At 43.1% G+C, this 16,866-nt stretch overlaps 1 protein-coding gene across 3 annotated transcripts; it reads right to left on the bottom strand.

The window, feature by feature from the left end:
• Positions 1 to 726: 726 nt before the first annotated feature.
• On the bottom strand, positions 727 to 16,782 carry SOWAHC (sosondowah ankyrin repeat domain family member C). Of its 3 annotated transcripts, none has more exons than XR_012621990.1 (2): positions 13,720 to 16,782; positions 727 to 3,733 (listed from the first exon to the last, which is right to left on the bottom strand). XR_012621990.1 is itself a non-coding variant. In XM_074815194.1 (1 exon), the coding sequence occupies exon 1, from the start codon at positions 16,765 to 16,767 to the stop codon at positions 15,244 to 15,246; it is 1,524 nt and encodes a 507-aa protein (XP_074671295.1). In that variant the 5' UTR covers positions 16,768 to 16,782; the 3' UTR covers positions 11,857 to 15,243. The 3 variants fall into 3 exon arrangements, 1 of the variants encoding a protein (XP_074671295.1); XR_012621991.1 differs by having other exon boundaries at positions 15,168 to 16,782; XM_074815194.1 differs by lacking the exon at positions 727 to 3,733 and having other exon boundaries at positions 11,857 to 16,782.
• Between the last annotated feature and the right edge of the window lie 84 nt (positions 16,783 to 16,866).

Here is a 16,866-nt window from a genome sequence, read left to right as displayed (position 1 = left end):
AGCCCTGGTTTGCTGGCAGGACTCTCAGAGAAAATGAATCTGCCTGAGGCTCTCAGCATATATTGTGCACAGATGGAGACATCTTGAGCCAGTGGAAGAAAACCAAAACCTCTTATTCTGAAATGACTTTAACCTGATGAGGCAGAGACCTCCATATGGATGTTGAAGTAAGCAGAAATTCTTACTGACAGTGTAACCCATCTAGATTTCCTCTATCTATGGATTTAAGGAACAGCCATTAGAACACTTTTTTTTGTGACCCCCCTCCCTGTTTGTGAGTGGCACCTGAGATGCAACCCTGATTCAGGGCAAAATCCTTAAGGGGGGAAACCCTCCTCCCTCTGGGTCAGCCCTTGAAGCATCACCCTCTCTCCACTATGAGCAGAGGGACTGAGGGTCTCGAGTCCACGTTCTGAGAGATTCTGCTAGGAAAATGTGACTGCCGCCTTGGTATTGCAGCAGCCCAGGTGCAGCTCTGATGCTCACCATTCAATTCACTCCAGATTTTCAGACCACTTTGTGTTTGATTTTCATTCCATGCTTCAGCTTGCTTCTCCTTCTTGATCTTCCTGAAAGTCATATTTGCTGTCTTTGCAAGACCATTATCAAACAACTAATAAAGAGGAGAGAAAAAATGTTTCTGAAACAAATATGTGAGAGACTCCTATTCTTAGGGGCAGGCTATCTGAGCTCTAAAACCTTAGCTACACATGAACTGTACTGCCTTGTAATGGGTTAACCATCTTGTTGTGGAAATGCTTATTTCTGGAAAGAAGAATCCATCTGCAAAGGCACCTTTATACTAATGTGATAGAAGGTGTGACCATAAGGTGTGTGTGGTATAAACGAACCAGTAAGGATAAAGCCTTATCTTCATATATAATTCAGTGGAAACTTTCCAGTTGGAGTGTTTTGACAGTATGTCATTATTTGAAAGGGCATATTACTGCAGTGTGGTGTTTTCTTGCTTTCTGGATATACTATGTACTTCATGGATTTTAAAAACAAAAACCAAAAAAGTATTTTGGCACGGGACAAAGCAAAGAAACAATAACTTTCAAACACAGCACAGAAATCCTTCTGGTGGCAATCACTCCATGCAGTAGGAAGCCAGTATGCAGCTAAACTAGTCTTCTGGTACAGCAGGTTCTGGCTAGTGAGGCTCCATTGTCATTTACGAGCAAGCATGTTTAAGCAGTTAGGATGTCTTCATTCCATTTTGCTCTGTTTTGGCTGGTATCCTTGTACTTATTATTCTCTGAGCACACTTAAGGGACCAACCCCTTCATTTACATGTTCAGTTAAACAGTAATTTTTTCATCAGGTCACTCTTTTGTGAGTCACTATTTGCCGAGTACCACATTGGAAGCATTTGCTGGTCTCAGGAGAGGCAATGCTTCACTTGTCTGGGGAAGCAGAAGACAGAAGTCCTCACAGGCAGAAAAAGCTGGGCTAGATGGAAAATGCATTAGCATAAGTAAGATACAGATTTAAGGCACAGAAATTGTACTTGCAAAATATGTCTGTGTGAATGCTGGCATTAAGGGAACTCTGGAAACTGCAAAGAAAATAACTGCCATTAGCCTGGGAATGATAGTATAAGAGGTTTATACTGAACTACATTACACAGTGTTTAGGATGCACCAAGAGCACGTGTAAACATCGGGGTATACCTGCACAGTACAGCTGAGGATTACTAGCAGTTTGCCACTGACAGAAGGGGCAGTCCAGCCAGTCTGCATCAGTTCCAACCTAGTCCCTCCAGCCCTGCTTGTAGCCACATAGCTTTGTCTCTTCTCTTGAACCATCTCTGTCTCTCAGACTAGAATTGGTGAGCTGATTCTCACCTGACAGAAACTGCTCACTTTTTTTTTGGTAGGGTTATTTTTGGTCAGCACAGCAATTTCAATTGGAGTTTCAATCCATCAGATGAGCATCAGAGCCAGTGCTCAGAAGAGGTCGAGGGTTTTCACCTGGTGTGAGGAAGGCTGGCAGAGGACTGGTACCTCCTCGTTCAGTGGCAAGGCGCACATAGGTTGGCAGAGCTCTGTCATATTGCAGCACCTGGGAGCTAAGGTACATTAACTGTGCTGTATAGCTGTCTAACTCAAAGGAGTCTGTTCCCTGATTATAAGAGTCCATAATTTTTCTGCAGGATTCATAATGCTGCATTGTCTTTGTCTCCATGTAGAGCTTCTGAGTATAGAAAGAAAACAGTTTGAGGGCACAGAGTATGTACCCCTTACAATAAGAAGTGTGGGCGTTGAGTAGTCAGCAAGCATACTCTAAACAACGTTAGAGAAAGCTATGCCTTTGGACTGAGAGTTACTCAAAGTTTGCCTTTTTTTTTCCCTTCCCAGTTCCTGTGAATTTACAGCATCACTGTTTCCCGTCATGTCAACAAACCAGCCTCAAATATGCAGGGTTTGTCCCTTCCACGAAAGCTCAAAAAGATAAATAATTCAAAGACAGTTGAAAGTCTCGTTCAGATGCAACCATGTCAGTATGGGTTACTGATGGCATAATGCATTTTTTTCTGCATAAGTGTTTCTCTTTTCAAGTTCGTATCAGCACACAGCCTATTCCTTAAAAACCTATGCCAGTTGCAGTTACTGCCTCTCATGCTGCTGTCCCAACTTGACAGTCACTGCTGCTCAACTGCAGTATAACTGAAACGCTGAGGTATTTGCATGGAAAGGGACTTTCTGGAGCCTAAGCAAAGCTTGTAAAGAGAACAGCTTAAAACTCCAAATGTATATGGGAGGTCTAGATTCTGTAGATGAGATTAGTTTGGGACTTCTAGAAGAGCAAAGGAGATTTAGCCATGTATCTTTCATTAAGTAGTACAAGGAAATAGCCACGTCCAGCTTGGAAAATTTTGATACAAATTATCTAATGGCAGATGACAGTCTTCTTGAGCAGTACTAGCTCCAGCTCTGACCCTTTTAAAATATGAAATTCATTAGAAAAGAATGAAAGTAAACAAATACAGAAAAAATGTTACACATACAAGAGTGCTGAAGAACGGAATGCTTTCCATGGTGATTTAAAAAAAAAATCAAGTTTTTAAATTCAAACCAGCACTTAGGGGCTACAACAACGTAGAAACCTTGGCAGGATAAGGAGCTCTGACTGAAAGTTATTGTTATTATTCATTTTCTGGTAAAGCAGGAGCCAGTTGTGCTAGAGTTTATCCCAATAATTTAAAAGGGAGCTTTTAAATACCTTTACTTAGTTCTTTTATCATTCTTTTAAACTTTTGACTACTTCTGGTTTCATATTTTTTTTGTCAAACCCACAAAAATTTCTTAAGGAGGACTTAGTTCAACTCAAATTTTCACTGCTTGCTATCTGACCACTGATTCTTTTAAATCTTGTATGAGCAGAAGTTAGCTTGATGGGTTCTGAGCTTCAGTTCTCATTCTTTGACAATCAGAGCTTGGGACAACTGGAGCTCAATATAACACTTGAAGTAAAAACTAGGGAAGTGTTAGGTTTCCACTCGGTCATCTGTTCTGTTTTTCAGTCAATGTTCCTTTTTCTTTTTTCTTCCCCATTAATGACTGCTGAATAGTTTGCAAAGAATGCTGGGGATGACCAGTCTTCTGTGCTGCAAAGTGTTATATTCTTCTGCCCCTGGAAGTTCCTCAGTGTGAACACCAATACGTGTTTGTATAGAGTGCCTAACAGGTTACACCGTAACATGAGGTGAGGAAACAAATCTGTAGAATTCCTAGGAGAAGAGAAAAAAGGAATAGATTTGAAAAGAGATCTGATGAGAATGATTGCAGAGTTAGAAACAGAAAATTACTTTAGTTTAGCTAGTCATACAAGATCCATTGCCCTGTTACCCCCCCTCAAAGAATAGACTCCGTATCCTCACGTGTGATCTTCCCAATACCTTTTGAGAAAACAAGTAAGAACCAAGTCCCTTTGTGGCTTTTGGTTTCTAAATATTTCCCACTGTCCAAGCCAAAAGGTGCTTTCATAAAATCCCTGTTTGGCTGCTCTTGACCCGGAGGTGGAACTAAACTCCCCAAGCACCCAAGTCCTCAGCCAGACCAGAATTCATTTCAAAGGCAGTGGCAGCTTAGCTTTCTGTTGGGTTAGCAGGCTAAAGGGCCTCACCCTGCACAATTGGTTGGTCCAGTGTAAGAGGCTGTGGGTGCATATATTTGGGAGTAGGATGCAGACAGACCAGGGGGAATCAATGTCTTTCCTGTGGACGCCCAGGTGGGCCTGCATAGGTATAACATCAAACCACAGTATAGGTTCAAGAATTAATGCCAAAAGCCACCTCCAGGTGCTGGTTTGCTACTTCAGAGCTTTGCTGATGGGTAGGATCCCAGAACATCAAACTTTCTTCTTCAGTATTTTAGTGTTTCCAAATCAAGGAAGGTACTTTTTTATCCTAGAGTACAGTTCTTAAGGTTTGAGGCATGGAGTATTCTGTGGCTGTCCATGGAGAGGCAGCTGGTTATTCACACAATGGTACAGGGATTATACATGAATGTGTCTCTTTTGAAGTTGCATCTGGCTGAATTAGCAATTATCAGAACATAATGAAAGAAATAAAAGTTGGATGAAGTACTTTCTTGAAGTCACTCTGTAATCTGTGGACTAACAACTGGTCTGCAATGCCATAATTTGCTGTGACATGGTTTGTGGTGTGCAAATGACGGAGAACTCTGGCTCTCTATTAAGTAATTATCATGAAAATTTATGTTGCCTTAAAAGTACTTGTCCTCAGAAATTCCTCGTTCCCTCCTTTGACTAAAAAAAGACTAAAAAGAGTAACTGATATAGTCATTTAACTTCTTGATGACTGTATTAGTCCTGTAGATCCTACTTAATCAAGACACTAAGACTGCTGCTGATAAAATACGAGTTGGCAGACCGCATGCCGGCACCAAATGTATTCCTGTGCTTGACATGAAGAAAGTGTGGCTAAGGTTAATCATAAGGAAGTTCTAGTTAATCATAGCTCCGGGGTGAAGTAGAAGCAATGTACATAAATTAGTGTAATACAGAGCAATTTTTAGAAAAAAAAACCCTAAAATTTTATTATTATCTCCCTGTGAGACTGCAATTTGTAATTTGCACTGTAATTCCATCAGCTGTCTTTTCTGCTTCTGTGCACAATCAGATATAGCATCACCATGTCATTAAAGAAACAATTATTCTAACAACAGAACTAATAAATGCCTTCTGTTAGATGCAGGATTTAGCCAGCAAACACAAATAGACCTTTTACATCAATACCAGCTAGGATTAACAGTGACATTTAATGTCACCCACTCATCCATGAATTGCCACATTGTCATTGTAAGCCACAGGGTGGAGAAAAAAAAAAAAAGGAGACATCTAGCAAATGCAAAGTTATCATTCATGGGTGTGAAGAAACTGTGACTATTTACAGATGTTAGTCAAAACCTCTAAAATTAGCAAATATTTTAATCCCACATAAATTCCATATTTAAGATTGTAGGATTGAATATTTAATGAGAATTTAGTTGAACAGATTTTTTTTCAGGTACAGTATGTTATATTTCCTACTTATTCACAGCCTTCTTGTGTTAACTTGGACACCTTGTACAGCATTTGTGTGTCTCTTATTTCCTCAGGCCTATAATTTTTGGGGTATATATTACAGCAGTATTTCCCATTCTTATATGTGGACTGGAAGCAATTTAGTAGAGTCTGTAGAGAATCTAGAGATGCTCTATATGGGTAGGGTAACACTACTGTTATGATGAAACATAGGAACCTGAGGATCCTATAATAACAATTGCCTTTTTTTTTCTTCACATGCCCCAAATGAAAAAGCAGATTATAGGGAACAGCAGGGTTAGTGAGATGATTAACTGGTGTATAGTTTAAATTACACTAAAATTAGACTAAATTTCAAATGTCAATTTTTTAACAGAGTTTTTTTTCTGAAATTATTTTGTAAACATTAGTGTAGGAACACACAAAGATTTTCTGTAGCACTCATCGTTATGGTAGTTAGGTATCAAACCCAGGATCTAAATGCAAATTGTCAGCTAAAGACTTGTAGCCAGTCTTGCAGTCACACACTGATTTTCACATATGTTCATCAACTAGTTGGGCTTAAGTTCCTTCCTAGGAATATTAAATCAGTTTAGCTTGAATTCAGTGGTCTTGTTTAAACTAGGTTTTAAGAATGTAGGTTTGAACTTTTAGGCTAACGATATCCCTTTAATGCTATTTGAAATTTCATGAATGCCAAATGTTCTAGAAGATTTTCAAATGAGTTGCCTGGCTCCTGAGAGAGTCATAGTGAGGTGTGAGGGAAAAGTAGGAAAACACCTAGCCAAAAGGGATATGCCTTTTCCTTTTTGTATGTGTAGATATACATTTGATCTATTTTGCATATATGATCCCCGCCTGGTTGCCACCGTTTGAGCAGGTTACAAAGATTCTAGGAACAGTGGGTGAGGAGCTACATCCTTTCTTGTATTTGAACCACACCTGATATTATGGGATACCAACTACGATTCAGAAATACCAACCTACAACCAGTAGTAGTAGTAGCAATGTTGTCAACAGAAGCTTTAACAGCCTAATACATTTCCTCCACTCCCAATCAATCGATTTCCTCTTCCTCAGTATCACTTCCCTGTTGTTTCATTCAACCTCAAGTCAAAAGAGCAGGCGAAACCTTCACGAGGCCATAAAGGATAAAAGCATAAAAACTCCTGCTGGCAACAACAGCTCCATAGCTCATGGTAACAATTCCTTTCTAAAGAGACCACTGGGGAAAAAGCAATAATCTCAAAGCAGGTAATTCTTCATTACTGACCCATGAAAGCAACAGGTCAGAGGGACTTAAACCAGGCAGCAGAAAAGGACCCCTGAAGAGCACTAGTGTGGAACGGCGAACACTAAAACCATTCAGTGATTAAAAAAAAAGGAGCTGTTGCCCTGTACTGCTTAGTCACTGTGTGTGCTGGCATGTTTGAGATGGGTTACTTTTTTTTTCCCTTCTCTTTACCTCAGGCATTCAGTTTGAAGGGTGTGTAAGGAAGTGAACTTTCAAAATGATTAGTCATCTTTACAGTTACAGTCTTCTACTTTTAACAGGATTTGAGGCAAAGTTTTCCAGAATTTGGATTCAACTACACAGGGATCAAAAGGGACTCATCTGCAAAGGAGGATGAGGTGGGCATTCAGGCTAGCCAGAACTCCCATTTAGGACCCATCATAAAAGATACCAGTTTTGACACACCTAAGGGAATAATCAATGGAAATCCTGTGAACTATACTTAGTGTTTCTTATACAAAGTGGTCTGTTATTCACAGTGTTGCCTTTAAGGGACCCAACACTGCAGTCATTGAGGTGAAAATGTAGTCTTCTACATTTGCCCAACAACATTAAGTTCTCTTGTCCATGTCATAATTAGAATGCTGTATGTGGAGACACTTACCATCAAAATAATTTTTGTTCTTCCCACTCTTGAAGTTTAAAGTAGAAGCAGCAGCTTACATTTAGTTTTCCTATTTAATTCTTAATAAAGATATATTTTTATTTGAAGCATCCTCATTTTCTGAGCTTTATAGATCTATTAATCAATATTTGTGCAATTCAAGCTACTAAAAAAATTGCAAAATAATGGGAAGTAGCCAGGAAAGAGGAGGTAGGTGCAGAAGGGATAAATGAAGATGCACAGCATCACAACCCTAAGAGCTCTGCACTTTGCCAAGCACGATCAGCGAGATGTTTTTGTCACGGGTCTTTGCTACCCAGTGGAAAACCGGTTGCTTTGTTTTCAGCCAGGCTGTCCAGTCTAGACGAAGTCCCATTTTAATTTAGAATTCAATGAGTTTTCATCTCTTCTAAGAGGTTAAATCTTAAACTTTGCTACAATGTAAAAAACAATGACTGCTATTCCATACATATGGTATAGCACAGAGAAAAAAGCAGTCTCTCAGTGCATGCAGCAGAAGCCTCCATTTATCTGTGCTCACCTGTTCACGAACACTACTTCAGGTGAATTTACTCCAGATCAGGGTTTGGGTTCTCATCTTGCTTAAGCCCCACAAATGTAAACACTGGGGAAAGGTCACTATCACATTTCTCTTGCAAACACAAGTTTGAGAACTGCCCAGCACTTTACAGGTATGGGCACTGTGGGGTGATGCTGTTACTGAAGGTGCACATTTTCCAGATCAAACACAAGTTACTTGGTTTTTGCTGTTTTACATTTTTATGATGAATTTAAGGAATGGTTTTGGTTTAAAATATGGAGGCCTCTGGACCTTTGTGGCCAAGAGCATCTGTGGCTTAGCTGGACTCCTTTTTTTTTCCTCCAATGGTCTCTTCTCAGAATGGGCTAGTTATCCCAGACACAAAAAATTTGCAGGAACCCGAAGCAAACCTTAGAAGGTGAGAAAATTTCAGGTTAAAAACCAAACGCCTAATACTTCCTATCACCTTGACAGCTATTAGTGACCTTATACAGCCCTTAAAAGATATGCTTCTTGGGATATGGTACTGCAAGCTGTTATCCACCATGCAACTAATTAATTTTGCAAAATGAAAAGATATTCTTAATAAATGATGTATCTTAAGAACAGATATGATAATTTTACAGCAACCCCTCTGCAGTAGTTTCCTGTATCAGCTGTTCTGTGTTGAGCCAACTGATTTCTATCAGTAGCTAAAGATTAGTAACATACTCTAATTAGGCATATCTGCTATACGAGGTACTTGGCACCACTTAAATATAAAAGTGTCCCAAGCACCCCAGTTTCATCCACAGTTCAGTTCATGCCATTTATTCACATGCAAAAGTGTAAAACGTGTGTAAATGTCACAGGCAGAAGAAATGATGTAGCATCCCTGCTTCCATCCCCATCAAAGGAAGTGCTGCCAGTAGTTTCAAAAGGCTTCAGATTTACCAGTGCTGCAGCCCACACTGTGCAGCTGCAAACTGCACGGGGTGGCAGCTACGACACCTGCAGTCTATTCACCCAGCCCATCTGCGACAGAAAGGGAAGTTTCAAGAGGCAGAAGACAAGTGTGAGGTTGGTAGCTAACGCTCCTGCAGTTGACCCCACAGGACCTAGCTGCATTCCTTTAATTATACTCTCTCCAATTGCCAGAGAGTTACTTCCATAGGATATACCTATAGTAAGATACATGTGATAGGTAGCAAGTAAAGGAAATAGCAAAATGTCCTTATATATTCAAGTGTTACAAACATGTTTTCTGGTACTCTGAGGCTTTATGTCATGCAAGTTTATGACCAATGAACAGAGGACATCTTTATAGCCTGCAGTTAATTTCGTCTTTCTGTATTTATAGTAACAGGGACTGCACCTCCTTAGTGTGAGCTGTCCAAAGGGATTTCTGTGCCCCAAAAAATACTGCAGACATCCTTTACCTCTTTTTTAAAAGCAAAAAATCCACACGATCACAAAAACCAACCACCCCACCCAACCATCATCCCACCCAGCTTCAGAAAGACATACCCATTATTTATGCCCATTCTACTACCAGTTTCTCAGACACTCTGAGGAACTGCAAAGTGAAATAACTGGTAGAGCTCAACAGCCAGCTAGCAAAAGTGAAGGGCCTCTAGCTTCAAGGGAAAAATACTGAGGAAAAGCCCAGTGTTTCAACTAAAGTTAGGGCTAGTTTTACATACAGCCCAAGCAACTGAACTATTCTGGTGGTTAGAAACATTAAATCTCCAGGCTCTCTTCATGGACAAGGATTGATACAAGGATGCATTCTATAAGCTGTCTGCTTTAGACTGACAGCAGTAAGCTTCAGTGATTCACCTGCATCAATGCAGAGGCATGCATGGACACCGATCTGTTGACTTCCATCATCACCTCATGACAGTCCTACCGCAGGTTTGCAAAATGCCTTTTAATAAAATGAGGGCATGTTAAAATAGATTAATATGACTTGCTAGCTTCTTCTCATGCTTCCCAGTAACCTAGGGGAGGAGACAATTTATGGCTGTCTATAGCTGCACCTAAACTACAATGGTTCGTTTGGCATGACTAATCTAGCTGATTGAACACAGAATGCTTCTGCACCTTGACCCAGGTATTACCTGCTTTTAAGGTAATTCTTCCACATGCCACTAGCAGCTTAACTCCTTGTAAAAATCTTAGAATAGGGCTTCTTCAGGTTTTACCACAGAACATGAAATACCTCACCTGTAACACGGTTTTACAACAAACAAAATCTGGTAGCTTGGCTCAGTTTTTCAAATAATGTGTGCGTATTAGGACACATCAGTACTAATTTTGGCTAAACTGAAAAATGATACAAGATAAAAATCTGGAACAGCTGCAAAATAAGACAAAATGTTTTGTTATAACAAAATTAGAAATTCAAAATCACATGTTCCATTTTTTCTGTCAAACTGTTCACAATTTAACACAAACTGAAAAGCCAGTCCCTCTCCCAAACCCTGATATTAATCTCAGACTTCTTCCTTCTCCCCACACTCAGCTGAGGACATGAAAAAATAACAGCCTGTACTTTTTTTTTTTCTTCAGTGCCAACAAGGAAACAAAATACATGACTAAACTGCTTTTTTTCTGGATGAAGTCTCCAAAGTTTAATCTATTGCCTTCAGGTTCACGTGCATTCTATATAACTCAAAGCATATTAAGTCAGGACTGTAGTGCCCTTAACCCCTCCTTTCTAGCCAACGGAAAAATAAGTTAGCAATGCAATGCTGAAGGGTTTCTCTCCCAGTGAGACGCCTAAAGTTAAGTGCAGTCATTCTGATGTACCAGAACTCTCCTGCAACAGCTGTAGCTACATTCAACACAAGAGTTGTTTGTGCTTTTGCAAACAGTACTAGCTACACTAAGAAATGTTGCTAAGAGGACCAACTAAAATACTCAGCATCAGACATTAATTTACGTTAGAGCTCTCAGCAAGTCATCTCTCTCAACTGTTATTCTGTAGAAGGGATATATGTTTAGATACAATTTTCTAAACAACTAATCAAGCCATTGCACGATCAGCAAGGCTCATGTAGACTGCTCTCCTACAGAGTCCTCCACCTCCCCCACAACCTCAGCTGCTTCCTGCATGCCCCCACTCTTTCCCCTAAGCATCCCAGAACACTTCCCCCTCCCTTCTCTTCTCACTCCTGTCCCCACACTACTAATTTGGGGTTGCTTGGTTTGGAGCTGCACACATCCTGATCCACCACCATGGTAACAGCTGAGCCTTTTTTCAGTCTAAGCACAAATCTGGATGTTTCCCAGAGGAGTTACTGACAGCATGAGGTTTACTAGTTTTAACATATATTTTTGTAAGGCAACAGCTTCAAAGAATTTTTAGATATACCAAAGTCCCACAGTCTAGCTTGGTAATGAAATGGAACTTCCCTGTAGAGAAGCTGCCAGCTGTAGTTAAGACACATTACAAAAAGACTTAATCCTAAACCTTTTTTAATTAGGTATTGACCTTTACATAGTAACCAAAACTAGTATTAGTCTTCCCAGAGTCAGATATTTAGCTGCACAGAAATAAGGTCAAGATGCTATTTTAAGTTAAGCAATGCCACTCTCCCAGGCCCTTATTTAGACATACTTCTCTAAAAAAAAAAAAAAAATAATAGTTGCATCTTCATTTACTTTGACATGAGCTATTAGAGTAACTGCCAAAGAAAAATGTTACTGTCTTGCAAACAACTCAACTGTATTTTTTCCATGTCTTACTCTCCCAGTGTTATATATCAGACATCTTCATGATACAAAAAAACCCCAAAAACAAAAAACAAGACAGCACATAGTTTTAACAGCCAATATAGCAAGTAGCACCTAAGTATGTAGCATACAGAAATCGATTCAAGCATAAACAATTCATGGGCTCTTTTTATTTCAGTAAAACTAAAGCTTACAGATTCTGAACTCAACCATTCAAAAAGACACCCATAAAAAGTTGTATTAATAAAAACTGGCAGGCTTCCAGGCCTCTAAAACATTTCAAACATAGGATGCATTAAAAGATATCAAATGTTTACATTAGTCTTGCTGCCTTACACACCCTCATAAAAAGTGAACAAACAGATTCAGTAACTTCAAGCGTACCATTAAAAAGACAGCAGTAAGTGCTCCAGTTTTCTGTACCATACAACTTTATTTCAAATTCACATCTTTCTAGGCAATGTATCCAAAATATTTGACTCAAGAGTACCTTTAGACTGTAAATATTCTGAAACAGGGCATCAAGCCTTTCCTGTCTCCAAAAAAACCTTAAGTTTTAGCTCATGTTATAAAAAGTAACCACATGGAATGTGACAAGTCATAATGTGAAATCAAAGTGCTTTAGTCCCATAGCGCAGACAGACACTAGTGGTTATCTAGCCATTCGTCAATACATCTCAAACACCAACAGAGATGTTTGCTCTGTTTGCACCCCACCTTGCAAAGACCTTTGGATCATTACGGTGAAATTTCATTAACTGACAGCTAAACAGTATGAGTGGACCAACAGTTTCACTTTGATAATTCAAATAATGAATTATGAGGCATCTTTTACCATTTTTCAAGTTCCCTTAGTAATTACCAAAGTTCTACTGTATTATGCAAGACAAAATTATGTTCCAGTTAGTCTTCTAAAATCCCAAGTGTGCTGTATTCCAAATCCCAAAGCATTGAAACCCCCAAATTATTTCCCTGGACCTCAACAGCTATCTAAGACTCATTATTTTTGTGCAATTCTTGCTATTTGCATGTGAAGAGATAAACACTTCACCCAATGGTTCATATGAAAGAACTATAAATTCTCAAATCAGAAAGTTACTTTAATAAGATTTGGACATAGGCAGTTGAATGGAATATGTGCTCAATTCAGAAGTGGCCATGGTGAAGAGGGGCTCATGTTGCAAGTGTTCAGTCAGAAAACTTCCTTTCTACAGAAGTCTAAAAAGCTATTTATCTTCCAGAGTGAAGGAAGTTTAAGACTCAGGCATTTAATTCTCTTCCCTGTTACAAAAGAATTAGCTCTACAGTATAATTGCTATGATTATTTCCCCCCCCTTTCAGAAGACACCCCATTTTTGTACAAGTTTACAGTTTAAACAGGAAGGGCTGCAGGAAAATTTCTGGTCCTGTCCCACAGATGTAAAGACAAAAGTGCTTTGCAAGACGGATTTTATCCATCACATTTGTGGCAACCAACCCAAAATGAAGGCACATGAAGTCTATAACAATATATCTTATAAATTATAAACTAAAGCTGAACCTCTGTACAATTTCTAATCTTTTTGCACAAAAGTAATGACCAGCACCTATGCAGAGATTTCTTTTTTTTTTTTATGTAATTATTCCCAGAAATAGTTAAGTGTTGCTTGCATGCCTATGTCAATACTGCCATGTATTAGGTTTTGTCACAAAGTGCAGAAATTGGTAATTTATCTGCACGGGAAGTCTGAAACCTGCGAATCGCCAGCACTCCCTTCCTCTGTCGCTACAAGAAATGTAAGCCACCAGCAACAGCTACAGAGAGCTGTCACCTTGAAAGTGCACAACTCCCAGCAGCAGTTTCCCTGTGAGGTGTTCTAGAGCTTGTGGCAGGCATTTAATTAGTGTCTCAAATTTGGATTTTAGCATGTCAAAGCCTATCTACTTTTGGTTAGTTACTGGCCAGACATGCACATACATTCTGAGGAAGCCAACTTGAAACATGCTTTGACAAATGTTGCACTGAAATTGTACCTTAATTTCCAAGCACAGATGAGCTGCTACCTTGGGCAGCATTCAGGATCCAGGGTCAGCTCAATACCTCATTCTTAAGGAAAGCCGAGTCTGGATACAAGTCTGCCTCCTAGATTTCACTGGAATTGCTACCTTTAAAGCAGAGAAACAAGATTCAAGGTTTTTGAAAGCTTTAGCAGAGGGATAGGCTCGTCAATCAGATTAAGATTTAGCAGGCTGTTAAACAACAGTTCAAAGCCTTAGTTATCACTTCTCTAGAAATACAGGTTTAAAAGAACTCAAACACCACTGCCGTCACTTTAGAATATGTCATTATACTGCTTTCACTCAGGATGATAATCAGGGATAGTTTCAGAGTTCTGGTTATCGACCTTGTGTGTGAATTCACACATCCCCTTTTTTCCCCCTCCCCCCTCTCCAATTTCTGCACAAAGCCAGTTGAAGGGATTGGCACACAAGTTACTAGCAAACACAGACCTGCAGCTATTACAATTACAGGACCATATTAGAGTCTCATGAAGATTTCATGCAATGGTGCCTGTGCTGTTTTCTAAAAGAGAACACTTTCACAGGTAACACATACAACACAATTTTCTGATTTTAAACACAGTGAGTTACACAAACAACATTGACAAGAATTGACCAGACTTAATAACTGGAACTGCGCTAGGTCTGGCACTTGAGAATTCACAGTGATTAAAATAAAATTGCTTTGCCTAAGACAAAACATAAGATACCAAATATATAAAAAGACTCTTTGCTTTCATTATCTTGTATTAGTATTCCAACAGCAATAAGCAAGCTCAGTAGTACATCAGACAGCACAGACTTCTGCACGTGGTTAACTTTATTCATTGTTTGCAGTGCAATGGAGCAGGGGGTTTTTTGTATATATATTCACGATGTCACATCAGGCAATTTTCAGTGAATAAAGTCAACACAGGCTTGAGTCTTTGCTGGATTGAAGCTTGGATTCTGACAAGAAAACGTTATCTACTGTCTCATTTTGGGTACCCAACTCCACACTGTACCAGGCGGTATTGCTGTTAAAGAGAAACTTAAAGTATATTTGCATATAACTGAGGTGTTCTTCTTACATAGCAAGTTGTTTGTAAGTAGTTTATAGTACCAGTTGATAACGTAAGAGTAGAGCATTTGCACTCTTCCTTCCCCCACTCAACTCGCTAATCCTAGCAGATTCACTAACACAGGTTTCCGATCCCAAAGCTTGCTTTTTGAGAGAAAGGAGCGCAGCTTTTAGACACCCCAGCGTTTCTCAGCGTACCCGCTGCCTCTCACTTCAGCACTGAGGGCCCAGCCAAAGCAGCTGCTCTTGGGAGCTGTAAGCCACCAGAGCCCCGCTGACCCCACCAAACTGAGAGTTAAAGCAAGATACTCAGGACTCATCTGCCCAGAGTCCACGAGTGTAAATGAGCACCCACTCGTACCTGCCTCACCTTCCGCGCTACACCCTTGGGCACTCTGGTCCATGCGCCCACCTCCCAGACCTCCTGCTCCCTGGCCTTATCCAAAGACATTGGACTTCGGCCTGAGCTTGAACGATGCTTTCAGGGATTTCTCCTCGTGCTCTTCCTCCTCAGTGTCACCACGAAACGAGGGCGTGTTGTGGATGATCTGAGTCCTGAAGCGGATCTTATTAAGCCGAGGCTTCATCCGCCCGCTGCCGGAGGCTTTCCTGGTCATCTCCTTGCCCTTGCCCGGCACCGCCGCCCCGTCGGTGCCCTCAGCTTCCTCCCCGGTGCTGTGATGGTGGTGGTGGTGGTGGTGGGAGAGCCGGTAGCTCATGAGATTGGAGGGCAACACCTTGGAGAGCCTCCAGCGCCCGCTCCCGTTACCGGCAGCCCCTTCCTCCTCCTCCTCCTCCTCCAGGGCCCCCACCAGGTTCCGCATGTCCCCCGAGGTGCCCTGGTGCAGGTAGTGCGCGGCCTTGCGCCCGCTGTAGTCGCGGATGTCCACGTCGGCGTCGTAGGCTCCCACCAGCAGCTTCACCACCTCGGCGTGGCCGTGCATGGCGGCTATGTGCAGCGCCGTGTGCCCGCCGCTGGTGCGGGCGTTGATGTCCACGGGCAGCTGGTGCTGCTGGGCGAAGTTGACCAGCGTGGCCAGCAGCTCCTGCCGCCCGTGCTTGGCGGCCCAGTGCAGCACCGTGAAGCCGGTGATGAAGTCCCGCTTGCAGAGCAGCGCCGGCTCGCAGCTCAGCAGCCCCTCCAGACTCTCCCACCGCCCGTCCGAGGCCGACAGCATCCAGGCGTGCTCCAGGGGGTCCAGGGCCACGGCGCCGGTCGTGCTCCCCTCCTCCTCGGCGGACGACGAGGCCACCGAGGCGCTGTCCGAGTCGCCGCCGCCTCGGCCGCGGGTCCCCCCCGGTAGGGCGCCGCGCTTCAGCTGGGGCGAGCCGCCCCGCGCCGCCTCCCGCAGGCTCCTGCGGCCGCCCCCCTGCGCCGCCGCCCCAGGGGCTCCCTCCACCGCCCCCGCCTCCTCCGCCGGCGGAGGCCGCCCCGGGCCCGCCGCTACCGCAGGCTCCTCGCCATCGCCACCGCCTCCGCCGCGCCCGGGCGGCGGCCCCCGCCGGGAGCCCTTCCGCTGGCCTCCACCCGCCGCCGGGCTCGGCCGGGGCGGCTCCCCCCGCCGCCCCGCCGGCGGAGGGCGGCCACCGGCATCTTCGCCCGCTGGCGGCGGCGGCGCCTCCTCAGCGCTCGCCCGCGGCGAGGGCGGCGGGCTCGGCCGCTCCGCGCTGCCCCTCGCCGCCGCCTCCGCCTCCGCGGGGGTCAGGGCGGGGGGCTCCGGGGCGCAGTACCGGCGGCGGAGGTGCACGTACTTGACACCGGTGCCGGGCTCCTGGCGCACAGTGGCCACTGCGTTGACCAGCTCCTTGAAGAGGTGGCGGGCGGCAGCGCGGCGGCCGGGCTCCGAGGGGCTGAGCCAGTCCCGGAAATGCTCCAGCAGCTCCGCGTTACGGGCCCGCCCGCCCCGCGCCGCCAGGAACCGCACCACCGACTCCTGCCGCAGCTCCGCCGGTTCCGCCATCACCGCCCCTGCCCCATCGCCTCGCGCCGCTGCTGCTGCTGCCGCTGCGGGCGCGGCGGCGGGGCCGCGGCTGCCCGAGCCCCTCCTCCTGGCGGCGGC

Source organism: Strix aluco, chromosome 2 (genome assembly GCF_031877795.1).
Source record: "Strix aluco isolate bStrAlu1 chromosome 2, bStrAlu1.hap1, whole genome shotgun sequence".
Classification (NCBI taxonomy): Eukaryota; Metazoa; Chordata; class Aves; order Strigiformes; family Strigidae; genus Strix; species Strix aluco.
Note: the sequence above shows the minus strand (reverse complement) of the source record. Positions and strands in the feature narration are given on the sequence as shown.